Source organism: Psammomys obesus, unplaced genomic scaffold (genome assembly GCF_907164565.1).
Source record: "Psammomys obesus unplaced genomic scaffold, mPsaObe1.curated_primary_1811, whole genome shotgun sequence".
Lineage (NCBI taxonomy): Eukaryota > Metazoa > Chordata > Mammalia > Rodentia > Muridae > Psammomys > Psammomys obesus.
The window spans coordinates 23,761,100-23,777,548 of NW_026591086.1; the positions used below are offsets into that span (position 1 = coordinate 23,761,100).

At 36.9% G+C, this 16,449-nt stretch overlaps 1 protein-coding gene across 1 annotated transcript in view; it reads right to left on the bottom strand.

The window, feature by feature from the left end:
• The window catches only part of Diaph3 (diaphanous related formin 3), a 353,851-nt gene that overhangs the window by 261,132 nt on the left and 76,270 nt on the right, over window positions 1-16,449 (bottom strand). Inside the window, 2 exon segments of the mRNA XM_055609684.1 lie at window positions 5,126-5,227; window positions 10,344-10,438. Coding sequence (XP_055465659.1) covers window positions 5,126-5,227; window positions 10,344-10,438 — 197 coding nt within the window.

Below are 16,449 nucleotides of genomic sequence, written 5' to 3' on the forward strand. Positions count from 1 at the left end.
TTTAAGACCAGATAAAAGTTAGAAATCTCAAGTTTAGACAGTGTCAAGAAATTTTTTTAATTGCTATCTTAAAACTGAAATTCAGTGTTAAAGGAATCTTATAAACAACAAAATTATAATCAATTTTTGAAAGCCACAGAACTATCATTGATATAAAATTGATAAACTGTATGCTCATTGCTCCTTAATAAGTCATCAAAGTTAAAACTGAGCTTTGATTTCATAAAGAAAAGAAAATACCCATGTTTCTACGATGTCTCAAATTCTTTGCCCGATATAATTTTTATGCTATAACAGACTGTGTAGCTTTAAGAAGGTCTTCCTTTTCTTGGGAGGGTAGAAAAAGGAGAGTTACTACAAGGGTGAAGATAGGGCTAGAGGAGGGGGAAAAAAACTAAAAAAAGGGAAAGACAAAAGGAAAATAATTCTTTTAATTTTTTTCATCAAAATAGTTACCTTTGAGGTATTAATAATAAACACCTAGAAAATGAATAGTGTTGTGAAGAACAGGGACAACCAGCAGACCGCTGCAGCACTGTCCACAGTATCTATGGGAAAATTCTTTCAGCAGCATATGCTTTTTCTGGCATCAGAATTTGCACAGAGGTATGAGCACACTTGGAATGTGCAAGTTCCTGGTTGAGTCTCAGTCCCATACTCAATTCTCATACAAGTTGGTATCACCTTGATGGGGTCAAGAACAGTGAGGTCTCACCCTTCCTAATGCTAAAACCTTTTAATACAGTTCTGCACGTTGTGATGAATCCCAATCATAAAATTATTTTCATTGCTACTTCATAGCTGAATTTTGCTACTGTTACGAACCATAATGTAAATATTTGTGTTTTCTGATGGTCTTAGAAGACCTCTGTGAAAAGGTCATTGACCCGCAAAGGGGTTACGATCACAGGGGGAGAACCTCTGCTTTAGAGTCACCTAGGATACAAATCCTTGGACTTGCCTTTAAGGGGGAACTTCTAGTCTGGCTTAACTGATACTGTAAGATAGATACTGAAGACGAGCAGCATTATTCTATGATATCAGGACCTAGACTGAAAAAAAGGTAGAAAGGAACATGCCTGTCCCACTCCCTCTCATTGTCCGATCTCCATGCTAGCTTGTTTGATCAAGAATACAAGGTGAGGTAAGACCTACTATTCTATCAGATGGAGTCTTCAAATGAATAAAAGAAAAACAGGAACATGCCTTTCCTGTTCACTCTCTCCTCATAAACCACACTCTACCCCAGCTTCTTGAGTGAACATAGAGCTAGCTACACCATGCTTTCTCTGCCTTGACATCCCCATCACAATGGATTACATTCTTTACCTGTGATCCATCACAAACACTTGCTGTTGTCAAGAGGTGTGTGACACCAAAAGTAGAAATGTAAAAGTGTAAAATCCCATGGAAAGCTATACAATATCCATTCTAAATGGTCATTCGAACCGTACAAAAGACCATTTAGATGTGTAGACTTTGGATCTGGTAACCTTTGGGGAATGTGTGTGCATTTGGTCATTTGTTGTGTGATGTTTATTTACAAGTTTTTCTCATAAAGAAATTTACAAAAATTAAAAATGATGAAAGTATAAAAGTTTCAAAAGAAAAATACAAGACAGTAAAAATGAAAAAAAAAAAATCCCTGTTTCATTCCCTAAGTGTTCTTCATGAAGTTCACGGAACTTTATGGGTGAGGAAGCTAAGTGTGTTACTGGAAAAGATGCAAAAATAAGTTTAAGGGAAAGAGCCTACAATAGGTCAAATATGGAGTACAGATAGGCATATAAATTTAACCACCTGAATTGTAAACAAGTATCAAATATAACTTCATTATTGTTCCAGAGGCTGTTTATATAACCTAAGATGAAAGAAAAAAAAAATCTGTGTTTTAGAAAAATCCTACTTTTCAGTTTCACAAAGTCCATTTACTGATTGTTGATCTTAATAGTCTGTGCTGTTGGTGTTCTGTTCAGGAAGTTGTCTCCTGTGCCAGTGAGTTCAAGGCTCTTCCCCATTTTTTCTTCTAGCAGATTTACTATGTCTGGTTTTATGCTGAGGTCTTTGATCCACGTGGACTTTAGTTTTGTGGAGGGTGATAAATATGGATCTATTTGCATTTTTCTACATGCAGACATCCAGTTAGACCAGCATCATTTCTTGAAGACGCTGTCTTTTTTTTTTTTTTTTCCCATTTTATGGTCTTTGTCAAAAATCAAGTATTAGTAGGTATGTGGGATTAATTCTGGGTCTTCTATTCGAATAATCCATTGATCCATCACAGATTTCCCTCAACTGAGGAATGGGTATAAAAATTTTGATACATTTACACAATGGAAGACTGCTCAGCAATTTAAAAAAAAGGGGGGAGGGATCATGAAACTTGCATGCAAATGGTGGGAAATAGAATTTCATCCTGAGTGAGATGATCAAACTGCATTCAAAAAGACAAACAGGACATCTAAAGAGGGAGAAAACAGTAAACAGGACAGAAACCTACCACAGAGGGCCTCTGAAACACTTCACCCAGAAGATATCAAAGCAGATGCTGAGACTCATAGTCAAAGTTTGGGCAGAGTGAAGGGAATCTTATGAAAGAAGAGGGAGATACAAAGACCTTGAGGACAGGAGCTCCACAAGGAAACCAACATAACCAAGAAATCTGGGCCCAAGGGTCTTTGTATCCCAGTTGTAGCCCCCTCCCTCATTCCCTCTTAATGGCACCCTGCCTCGCTCAACTCCTCCCATGCCCTCTCGAAGTCCACTGAGATGGGAGGTCCTCCTCCCCTTCCATCTGACACTAGCCTTTCAGGTCTCATCACAACTGGCTGAAATGTCTTCCTCTGTGACCTGGTAAGGCTGCTCCCCATCAGGGGAAAGAGATCAAAGAACCTGCCACTGAGTTAATGTCAAGAGAAAGTCTCTGTTCCCCCTACTAGGAAACCCACTTGGATACTGAGCTGCCATGGGCTACATCTGTGACAGAATTCTAGGTTATCTCCATGCATGGTCCTTGTTTGAAGTATCAGTCTGAGAAAAGACTCCTGAGACCATATTTCATGGTTCTGCTGCTCTACTTGTGGAGCTCCTATCCCCGCCAGGTCTTTCTATCTCCCACTTCTTTCATAGGATTCCCTCCACTCTGCCCAAGGTTTTACTGTGAGTCTCAGCATCTGCTCTGATACCTTGCTGGGTAGAGTGTTTCAGAGGCCCTCTGTGGTAGACTCCTGTCCTGTTCCCTGTTTTCTCCCTCTTCAGATGTCCAACCATTTGCCTTTTTAAGTGGGGACTGATCATCTTACCCAGGACCCCCCATTCTTGTTTACCTTCTTTAGGTGTACAAATTTTAGTATGTTTATGCTATATTATGTCTCATATCCACTTTAAAGTCAGTATATACTGTGTGTGTCTTTACACTTCTGGGATACAATACTCAAGATAATCTTTTCTAGAACCCTCCATTTGCCTGCAAATTTAACGATTTCCTTGTTTTTAATTGCTGAGTAGTATTCCATTGTGTAAATGTACCACAATTTCTGTATCCATTCCTCTGTTGAGGGACATCTACCTATGTTGTTTCCAGATTCTGGCTATCATGAATAAAGCTGCTAGAAACATGGTATAGCCAATGTCCTTGTTGTGTACTTGAGCATCTTCTGGATATATGCCTAGGAGTGGTATAGCTGGATCTTCAGGTAGCACTATTCCTAATTGTCTGAGATAGCACCAGATTGATCTCCAAAGTGGTTGTACAAGTTTACATTCCCACCAGCAATGGAGGCAGGTTTCTCTTTCTCCACATCCACTCCAGCATGTGCTGTCACTTGAGTTTTTGATCTTAGACATTCTGTTGGTTGTAAGGTGAAATCTCAGGGTTGTTTTGATTGGCATTTCATTGATGACTAAGGATGTTGAGCATTTCTTTATGTTTCTCTGCCATTCTGTATTCCTCTACAGAGAATTCTCTGTTTAGCTCTGTACCCCATTTTTACAATTGGATTACTTGATTTGTTGCTTTTTAACTTCTTGAGTTCATTATGTATTCTGGATATTAGCCCTCTATCAGATATAGGGTTGGTGAAGATCCTTTCCCAGTCTGTAGGCTGTCATTTTGTTCTTACAACAGTGTACAAAGGACAATTTTTAAGGGTTTTATAGTTTGAATTTTCCCCACATTTTTTCCTTTTAATATTTTATCAAAAATCCACCCAAAGCAGTAGTGGCACACACATGCAGGAGGCAGAGGCAGGTGGAACACTGAATTTGAGGCCAGCCTGCTCTACAGAGTGAGTTCCAGGACAACAAAGGTATACTGAGAAACCATGTCTCAAAAAACCAAACCAAAACAAAAAGATTATCATTTGATTACAATGATATTTAACATAAAAATTTGTGCTGAAAATTCTAAGTATGGCCTTAAAAACACTGTTTAAAGAGACACTAAATAATATGAAAGAATGCCATTTATGATGAAAATTACAGTCAACCTGAAAAGGGTCATTAATGCTAGGAGAAAGCAGCAGAGAAAGAATGTTTTGATGTTAAAAATAATTCTTAACTTTGAGCTGGAATGCAGCTATCATACAGATCAACAGGTCTTTCCACCTCTAGTTCCCAGTTCATAAACTCAGGAGGAGAGGGGCAAAACATCAGTAGCCAGATGCCTTGATGAGATTTTGTTCAAATGAATTTTCTCTCTCATTGCCAACAACAACAAAAAATAATATTTTTGATTTCTGAGTCAAAACTATGAAATGAACCTAAGTGGTTGACTAAAATGAGAAATGGATTCTTGCAGTTTGCTAGAACTCATATATTTACACTAGATCACAAATTCATTACATTTAGAACGAGTGAGCTTCTTGCTTTACATGTTTATATGGTAAAGAAACCTTACAAACATACTTTCAAGCACCCTTTGGAGTTCATCTAAGTTCCAATTTTCAATACATTATTTTAAATCAAGACAAACTTCAGAAATATATTTAGGTTAAATTTTAAAAAAAGCAAGAGAGCGATTAGATGCTCATATGAACAACTTTCTGAATGCTGAAACTTTCTATTTTTCTCTCCTGTCTCGCACATAAAAACTCCCTCTGAAGAGACTGAGACACACAGTACTCACCACAACAGCAAACTGCTCCGGTTCACATAAGTTGTTGTAGTCACTCCCAAACTCAGACAATGAACTCAATTGCTCTGCATCAGGAAGGTGCTTTATTAAGTTCTGAAAATTAAAACCGAGAAAAAGCACTTTCACTATATGCAGCATTCAAAGTTTGAGAAAATAAATCAGTGAACTGAAAAAAGTAAACCAGTGAAAAAATTAATATTATTTTTTTTTCAAGATAACCTCCCTTATCCGAAGCCTGAAGCAACAGGCCGCTCAGCTAGGAAACAGTCAATTTTACTTTCCTCTCTCCCAGAGTTATTATATATTCAAATCAAGCACTACTGAATATTTATTTGATTAGCTTATAATTGAGAAAGGAGAACTCAACCTATACCAAAGGAACAACTTTCTCACCTGGATAAATATGATCCATTACATTTCAGCTTTAGGGAACTGAATGTCAAAAATCTCAGGCAAAGCCAAACATATTTCAGCACTTTACTCAGGGGGATCAAAGAAATCATAAGTTGCTACCAAAGGCAGTGGAAAGAATAGGAAAGGAGTGAAGGGAATTTTAATGCAGCAGTTACAAGATTTAACCAGAAGGATCATGTTTTAATAATAAAAACTAAAGATACCTTTAAAAGCAAGTTTTCTGATGGGGAGGAAATGTGTAGAGGCCATGGAGACAGAGGATGAGGAACCTTGCAGATAGAATAGATATGGCCGCATCTACCATGGTCTAAAATCAATTGATTCCTTCAGCTATTCAGCCACCTCTGTGATGTTTAGCATTTACACACACACACACACACACACACACACACAAATATTCAAAGAGCTGGCCTCTCCTGATGGTACTTGATGGTACTTAAATAAGCAATCCCACCAAAAAAGCTTACACTAAGCCTCTGCATCAAAATAGAGGAATAAGGGGTTAGTATAATAACATTAGAACTAAGAGGGACAGAAGCATTAGGTGGTCACAATTCCAAACCATGTCTGGAGACTCCAGGCAAACCCAAACTCAAGCAAAACTAACAACTGACTCTATAGAAATGCTAGGCATATTTTGTGGCAGATTAAAAAAAAAATTGTCCAAACTAAGCAAAAGAGAGGACCCTAACTAAAATGTTCAATCCCCATCCTGAAAGGCAAAGAGGATGGACATCAGAAAAAAAAGAAAATAGGAAACAACCTCGGAACCTGCTACAGAGGGCCTCTGAAAGCCAGAAGAAAACAGGAAACAACCTTGGAACCTGTCACAGAGGGCCTCTGAAAGCCTCTGCAGTATAGACTGTCAAAGCAGATGCTGAGCTTGATGGCCAATTGTCGGGCAGAGTCAATGGAATTTTATGTAAGAAGTGGGAAATAGTAAGAGCTTGAGGGGACGGGAACTCCACAAGGAAAGCAACAGAACAAGATAATTTGAACACAGGGAACTTCCCAAAGACTCATACTCCAACCAAGGACTATTCGTGGAGATGACCTGGAACACCTGCACAGGTGTAGCCCATGGCAGTTCAGTGTCCAAGTGGGTTACATAGTAATGGGAAGAGGGACTGCCTCTGACATAATCTGATTGGCCTGCTCGTTGATCACTTCCCCCTGAGGGGGAAGCAGCCTTAGCAGGCCACAGTAGAGGACAATGCAGCCACTTTTGATGAGAACTGATAGACTAAGATCAGAAAGAAGAGGAGAACCTCCCCTATCAGTGGACTTGGGGAGTGGCATGCATGCAGAAAGGGGAGGGAGGGTGGGATCGGGAGGGGAGGAGGGAGGGGCTTATGGGGGGATACAAAATGAATAAAGTGTAATTAATAAAAAATAAAAAATATCTAAAAAAAAAATTGTCCAAAGTATTATTGGTTTAAAATACTACTGCAGTGTGTAAATAACTGAAAAATAGTTACATCAAAGAACATGCCACAGGCAGACAGTGTACCTCTGGATTAAAGATATGGTGACTGGCTAAAAAGAAACAACAACAAAAGGGGGGCTAATAATTCAAAAACATGCTCAGAAAATGTAGTCACTTTTAATCCTAGCAAGGTGAATGGATACAATAAGGTTATATGATTTTGCCACATGGATACAAATTCCTCTTATTGGAAATACCTGAGACTAAAATCCTGGTTATTATTCTATAACTTTCTTCTTCTATTCAAGCTATAGCTACACTATCAAGTTCTGTATTAAAGGGGCCACTCAGATTCTTAGCATTTTATAAAATGCATGTCATATCTCAGCAAATGTTTTTAGTTATTATATACTTACATTTTGTCCTTTCATCAAAACTTTACAAATTAACACCTTAATATTGAGGTGTTTTAGTAAAAAAACAACACAGGAGTTGTAAAAGTTCAGGCTCCACCTTCCTCTGCATTCAATCTTACTAACTTCCCCACTGACATTGTATAAAAACAGGAGTTTACCATTAGAGTTCACAGTATATTGCCAGAAAGACAACCACTATCTTATCCATCCATGCTCTCCTCTACGGCCATGTCTCCACTTAAGTACCTTTGGCCTCAAATACACAAAAAAATATGTTCTCCCATTCCAATCTCTAGTTCTTAGCAATCTCAACAAAGCCATGCCCATCTTGCATTATAACCATGCATATAAATGTCATTACTGCTCTAAGAAAATAAACTGCAAGAAGGTGAAGTCTCTGATAGACACTCATACAAAGCCTTACACACAGTACACACAATCAAGTGTTAGCAATTCTAATAACATAAAGAAGGATGTGCAACTGTGGCATTCAAATTCACGCCTCTGACCTGGTGCATATGAACAGCATTTCAAAATGCTGTAGGGAAGGATAACAGAAGTGGTGGTTATTACAAAGTCATGGCTTGCTTCTACACTCATATTAAAACAAGGGGATTTTAAAAATTAAATATAAGGCTTCAAATAACATGAAATTCTTATTTTACAATGAATAAATGACAGCCTTCTATATATCCATTTTTCCAGGTTTTCAATTCATGCACTGTCTTTACGTTTATTAAGTGTGTTATAAAGAACAATTACTACCCAGACTCGGGAAGTGCAAGTCTACTCATCTAGAACTACGGAAATATCTGCTTGCACAGCTAAAGAAATAAAAACTACATTTGTTATCCAAGGTACCATCACATGGTGTTAAAGTGGGGTGAATATCCTTGGGTATGTCAGTGTCTAATGTGAAAAAGAGAGAAAGAGGTAGAGAGAGGGTGTGTGAGAGAAAGAGAGATAGACAGACAGAGACAGAGCAAAAATAACAGAAAGTTGGGCTCATGCAAAGGAGAATACAGTGATATCTGCTTACAAGATCAAGGAAGGGTCCAAGCTAAGAGAGGGAGACAGCCTCATGATGCTGAAAAGGACAAACTCAGGATTCTTCCCAACACACTACTGAAAGAAATCTAGACCTGCCGAAACCCAAACATCTCAATGAGAATACTGCTAGACTTCCATTTGACAGTAATGCAAGACAGTAAATTTCTGATTGTAAGCTGTTGAACTTGAGGTGAGTTGTTGTAACAGCCAAAAGAAAGTAGTACATTAAGAAATTATATGAAGTGGGTTCCATTGTAATAGGAACAGGGACTGTCTCTGACATGAACTGATTGGCCTGCTCTTTAATTATCTCCCCCTGAGGGGGAAGCAGGATTACCAGGCCACAGAGGAAGACAGTGCAGCCACTCCTGATGAGACCTAATTCACTAGGATCAGAAGGAAGGAAAAGAAGACCTCCCCTATCAGTGGACTTGGGGAGGGGCATGCATGCAGAGGGTGGAGGAAGGACAGGAGGAGGGAGGGAACCACAGGCGGGATACAAAGTGAATAAAGTGTAATTAATAAAGAATTTAAAAAAATTATATGAAGCTGAACCTGCAGTGGACGTTAATTAAAAAATGCAAATGACCTTTTCTTTCTTTCTCTAGTCAACAAAAATGCACATAATTATCAAAACATCCATGTAATCAAGTTAAAAGCTATTCTGTAAATATTTAACAAACTCATTACAAGAAATATAAATATGTAGTATGTAGAAAATCTTTAAGGAGCTAGGCGTCTGCTCTCAGGAAGAAGTCACATACACAAGTAACAGCACTGAAGAATATACAGTATATATTTTAAAAATGCTACAGGGGAAAAGTTAGTACTTAAAGAAAGGTTGTTGATTTGGGTAGTTTCTAAGACTAGGAGACTCAGTGCACAAATGTCAAATGAAAGTACATCCACATAACAAATAGGACGTAGAAGAGGGAAAATCTGGAACTTCTAGAGTTATCAGTTATGGAAAAACAAAAACATCTAATGTTTACACAATAATAAACAATCTTTGGTACCCTCCCCTCCAATCGCCTATGGTCTCCAGCAAGGCCTCAGACTCTGCATTCCCCTGCAGAGTCAGCCCCCAGGGTATGGAAATTATAGGCAAAGAACACTACATATGGCTTATTTTCTTACCTGCCATTATTGATAGTATTGTTATTATTTATATTTTACAGATAAATTTATTATTGTTGTTGTTGTTATTTTAGGACTTGCAGGTATATTTTTGACAGAACCCAAAAAGGTAAACTTAAAAATTTCTCCCATCACATGTGTTCTGATTGTCCAACTTCACATTCTGTCAAGGCATACATATTAGACTCTTTATGTAATTTTGGCTTAACACTGTCATCTACTAAAAAAAAAATACTACGGTCAAGACACATTTTTTCAGGATCATCTAGCCTTTGGAATGAATGAGGACCTCACGAGCAAGATCTCAGTCCTCTGGAAGCACAGTGATGACAGGATGGATTGCCTAGAGAACAAACAACATGAATCAAGCTCCTTCACTCATTTTTACTAAATAATGATTTAGCTCCATAAACTAAAGGAAAGCACATTTAACAAAGGCTATAAAGCAATTTTAAATTAACATGCCAGTAGTCTTAACTGTAACAAAAACAAAAACATGAATGTAAAATTAAACAATTTGCCTTCAGAAGGAGTCATTTAAAATAATTGAAATGTAATCAATTTGATAGCATTATATTTAGTTTGCAGTTAAGAGAAGAGGCAGAGTTTTATCTCCTGGCAATGCAGAAGTTATGCTCAAACTAATTATGCAGCAATGATTTTCCAGTTGAATGATTTGGGCTAAGAATTTTGCTTCACTTACAGATTACTATTTAATGAGAAGTTTGCCATGAAATATTGAAATTTAAACTGTTTGTTTGTTTACCTGAATCATAGACTCTGACAACTGTGTTTCATCCACTTCCAATATTATCATCTTGATTTTCTCATATGGCACCCGAAAGGAGCTCAAGAAGATCGCTGCAAAAGGCGGGGAAAGGGTGATAATCTATAAACTAATAAAGAGATCTGAGAGGTAGTTCTATCTGCATAAAATCAGAATATATACACATTTTATAAAATTGCTGTAGAGCAAAGTTCATTAGTACTATATTACAAATAGAAAGACAGCATACATATACATAATATATGTATGTGGTTATATATATATGCTCTCCTCCAGGTTACAGCTAGTGCATAAGCATCCAAACTGGTTTCCTATGTAGGTGTCAGGGTTGACTTTTAAATCTTTACTTATTTGCCAATTGTAGGAACAGTGCCAATTTTCAAGCTATTTAACACAACTAAAATATGTTTGATAAGCTACAAAAACCATCATGTTGTAATGAAAATGATAAAATCCAGGTATATGCATTTAATCTTTGTCTATGCACATGTTATTGCCTTGTATAATATTTTCCAGGAGTACTAAATAGTTCAAAGAAGACTATTAAGAAAACAGCTAAGCAACATATTCCTACTTTACAAGTATCATCAGCACAGTAATATTCAGAAATACTGCAGAAAATGTTAGAGAAATAAATTTGCATTTAACTAACTCTTAAACTTAAAAAACTTTATTTTAGAAAATAAAGTTTCATAATGAATTAAAAACACGGATAAGGAATAATAATATATTGTAGGGAATTTCCAATGTTATTTAGGTTTTTCACTATATTTATTAATAGATACATGGTTGTATAATGCAGTAACTTCCAAGGAGAGACTTTAATGTCTATGCTATTATTTGCTGTGTTTTAGATATAATGCTTTAGCCAGTAGGGCCCCCAGTACTCTACTGTCATATTGCCAAAACACAAATTGATGTCAATTCTTATCAAGTCATGGTAATTCATTCATTGCCTTTACTCTTAGCTCTAAGGGGCAGAGGATAAATGATAGCAAGTTTAAAGTCAGCTTGATTTAATCAGTGAAATCTGTAGTAAAACCAATCTTTTCTTAAACACCCTTAATGACTTGAACCCAATAACTTATTTTAAGTGTTTGATTACTAGACATGATTTTGGCTTGGAAACAATTGCATAGAAACATACAACGACTCACAGAACTCTAAAACCATAAATTGTTTCTGTTTTTAAATATTTTTCATTCTTGAGAACATAAGCATATTCTGTGTTCTCACTACCAGCTTTATTTGCATATTTTGACCACCCAAAAGTCAAAAGATATGAATGTTTATTATCAATATTTTAAAAGCAGAATATATATACACACACACACACACACACACACACACACACACACACACACACCATATGGTCACAATTGTGAAATGCAACCATCTTAAAATGCTAATTGTTCAACTAGTTCAGTTTTAGTTCAAATTATCTACCACATTGATTTTCCCCCTTTAATATCTAGCCTTTTCTGTGAGTTATTAACCCCATAGACTATGTTTCTCCAATAAAATTTATTTCTCAGAAGATACTGATAATTCCAAGGATTTTCCTTAATGTCACTGAAGTATAGGTTTTAACAATATACAGTCCCATTTACTTGCTAGTAAAATTAAACTAGTTGTAGGAGAATAACTAAAAATGAGTATTAACAAAATCAAATAAGCTCATCTCTAGAGAAGAGACTCTCCTGAGGACAGAGGCATGGACAATGGAAAAAGATTCCATTCTAATAACATGAAAAGAAGCATGCACGATCAATGAACGTATAACAGAAGGCAAAAAAGATGAGGATACAGGGATAGTCTCTAATATTCATAGTTTTACTTAATGTTTAACTACAGAAATAATTTTAAAACTACAAAGGCAGAATGGAAAGGCAAGAAAATTACAGAAATAATCACTTAAAAGAATATGAAAGAAAACTGATAGGGAACTATAGAAGCAAGCAAATTGAGGCTGTAAATTATTAAACTCCATCTAGATTATAACACAATGAGATTATAAAGAAGCCATGGAATTATCAATACGTTCTGGGAAACAAATTCTAATTTGAGAAACACAGTCAACACAATCAAAGATTAACAGAGAAGGTTAGAATATTAAAGGGAAAAATCAAACAGTTACTCTGATACTCTGATAATTTGAGAATTCAGAAAGAAAGAAGTTAGTTTTATGTTTCAGGCATTAAGAAAGAGACTGTCCTGAATTATCTAAATTATCTAAAATTTTTGTTTTCATCTTGAAAGCGTTTTAGAGTATCTAAAAAGTAGTGAAAAAAATAGGCCAGCAAGAAAATAAAAATGTGCATAAATGAAAAGAAAGCATGAAGTGTGCAGTGCGAAGAAAAAACAAGACGATTTAAAGAAAATTACAAAATTTTTAGAAACTGAGTTACTGAAATTGAAACAACACATAGATTAGACGTACGATGAGGAAATGGTAATGTGAAATACATGAGTGCACACATGCAAAATGTATTATAAATAAGACAGACGGTAAACTATCATATTTAAACTTTGATGAGTGAGGATATCTAAAAATCCCAATAGGAATACCAGAAATAAACCACAAAGACAATTACCATTTCTGAAAAGAAATGCTGCAAGCTTTGTAGACCACCAAGAACAGTCAGTCATTGATGAAGTTTTAAAACAGTCATATTGAAGAAAGATGATTGGGGAAGAGTAAGTTGGCAGGGACTCGTAGCTTCAAGTATGTAATCCATGCTTTACCACACAGTCATTCATTTGAGATCACAACTACCACAAGGAGCTCTAGGTTGGCACCCTGCTAAATGCCCACCGGACTTTGTTTAATGCAACTTCATTTAGAATAAAGAGTGTCCCAGTGCTATCCAAGCACAGAATGAATCAAGCACAAGGTCAGTGAATGAAATCCTACACTGCTGTATCTGAATGACCTAACGTGGTTTATGTAAAACTCAGCACTAGGTGAAACCATACTTACTGTTTTAGAGCAGGTACATATAATAGTCACAACTATACAAAGAAAAGATGGTGCTTCATCAGAGACTCAGGATAAGGCAGTTACTTGGTTATAAGTAAGCCTCTGGAGTAGCATCAATGTTTTCTGTAGCCATGGGTGTTAATCGTTAAATAGTGTCATATATTTTATCATCTCCTCCTAAGTATAATGCATACACATGACAACAAGACAGCTAACATAGCCTTCAATGAATAGTAGGGAAAGAAAACACACTGGGCACTTGAGAGACTGTAGGACATACAGGACTGGCCTTAACCCTGGGGGCCTTTACAGGTCCTATTCCTGGTCCTAGCCTCCTGAAACACAATCTCTATACCCAGGGGTCATTTTTGTTACATGGAGGGAATGTTTCATGCTTGAAGATATTGGGCCACAACCGAGAGTCAGGTTAGTACAACATGATTTATGATATATGGGTTTTGAGCAACTAAATCAGCTCTCTTTCAGAAAGAACTGGAAACTATGACCAGCAATGTAGGGATCAACTCTAATAAAGTTCCAGTAAAATCTCAAAATACAAAGGGAGCTTCCCTTATTAGCAACATTCAGGCCATGCTGTAGAGAAGGAAGCTCAAAACGTCAAGCCTGGGTTTTCCTGGGTTCGACTCATTCACGTTTTCCAGGCCTGATTTTCATCAACTACTTTATTGGCATAAAGCACATTCCATAATCTAACACCTTCAATGAACTCTAGAAGTCCCCTTAATAGATTCTTAAAGATCAGACTAACACAGAACTGCTGTAATGACCACAATGTTTCTTCAGGAGATCTGAGAAGGTCCTAATGCCTGAGCACAGTTCACAAACAGAGTTTGTAAGGCAGAGGGAGATGGTACACACCTTTGATCCCAGCACTTGGGACTCAGAGACACATAGATCTTTGAGCTCCAGGCCAGCTAGGGCTACATGGAGAAACCCAGTCTCAAAAATTCCAAAAAGAAAACAAACAAATAAACAAAACAACAATAACAAAAAAGGACTTTACAAAAGTTTCTTTTTGATACTGAGAGTCAGATAAGAAATACTCAGTTGAGGGATCCATGAGTTGCCAGAAAATTAATATCGTCACTTTGGCACACCTTGACCTTCCCAGTATGACAGGACAGAAAGCAGGGGGAGCATTCAGCTTCTGCAGGCAGTTATGTGTGTAGTCACTGAGGCTACTTAGAAATATTTCACCTCTGGATTAATTCAGATTCCAGGGATCTTCCCTTTACAGCTCTAATACTACTTTAGAAGAATCTGGCAAAAATACATGAATCTTTAAAACTCTTAAGACCTCTTGATTCTGGAATGATAGCCCAGAAACTAGGCCTGCCAAAACCTTTACAAACTCAACACATGGGGAGAAAGATGCCTTTAGACCAGTTAGGCAAATAAATGACTGGCTTTTGGATATTACCTCAAAGTTGATCACCATGTTTTAATGATGGAACATCAAGTAGCCTATTTTCACACTTTTTGCTTTGGTAACATTTGGAAGGGAATCTCTCCATGTCGGCACAAGCATTCCACTACCAACTACACTTTCCTTCAAGTGTTTCATTGACAACCAGCTGGCACTGTCAAGACCACTCAACTTGGGGTCCAACACCTCAAAGCTGTGTTTTATAAACAGAAAACATCTCTTCCCACAGCAGTCCATCAGTGGCAAGCAGAGGCTGCTAAAGCACTAGAGTGTTTAAATCAGAACACTTGGCTATAATCTAAAAGGGTGACAATAATTGTGTAATGGATTATACCCAAATATGTTGTGATATAGACTCTGGATCTTTTGGTTGGACACTTTCCTAAAACATGCTTCTCAGTTAAATGACTTAAAATAAATGCCCTCTACCTAGAGTAATCAACATGAAGAGGATCCTTCTCTATGGCAAAGGTATGATTTTGTAACCTACTAGCAGGAATTCACATCTATTTTCTATATGTTATGCACATGTGTTATAAATGTGAACACACACAACAACAACTATTGACTATTGTAAATATAAAGTAGGTAATTCAAGTTTTTTAATCCACCAGGCTCACTACCTACATTGTCAATCCTGATGGTTATCTGATTGGTTACTAAATGTGCAAATAGCAAACATGGAACTTTTTATAGAAAGACAATCCCACACAATAGGAGCTGGGCTATATAATCTAATCATCTTATTACAAGGATGGACAGCTCTGAAAGAGACCAAACCACCAAATAAAAGCTTCCACCCAGAAGTGATATCATCTCCATTTACATATTCACTGGCTCAAACACATCACAAGATAATACCAGTATGAAATGGGCAGAGATATGCAATCAATCTATGCTCTGAAAAAAGAAAAAAAAAAAAAAAAACCCAGGCTGAATATTAGCCAGTAGCTTTTAATGTGATCATAGCTGCTCATAAATATCTAATCTTAGCCTACATCATAGAAAGGGTTAATTTCTGCTGTGGTGAGTGTGGAGAGCTATTTCTGAACCATTCAGAGAACTGTCAAGTCTACCTTTGTACATATTGCTCTCATATAATGCTCCCTGATCAATAGCATGGAACATTATCCTATGGCTGGACAACTGTTTGGTGCCAACACTTGCAAAAAGCTCACTTGAGGCACGTAACAATTGAGAAGCAGACTAAAAGCCATGTTAACACTCCTGATCCCTCCAGATTCTTCACTTATATCCCTCTTGCATCCCCAGAAAGTATTATACACAGATATGATGGTCTCAGCTCCAAGCAGAACTCTCTTTGATGCATTTAAGATGCAGTAAGAAATGAATTAGGAACAAAATTATTTCCTTGTCTCATAATAACTCAGCCAGGAAGACAATTGAGCACTACGTATTTAGCTCCTGTAACAGTAATTAAATCTAAAATATTTCCATCAGTGCTTCTGAGGAAAAGGCTTTGAACTGCTCAGGTGGGATAATGGAATTCATTTTACTCCTCATCCTTATTTCTATTAATATTCTAACTGTTGTCCTGAATGATCAAGTGTCACAAATAATAAGATATTCAGAGGAATAAAGAATAGATAGATTAGTGATTCCTTTATCAAAGTGTGATGTCATTACCTGAATTCCTT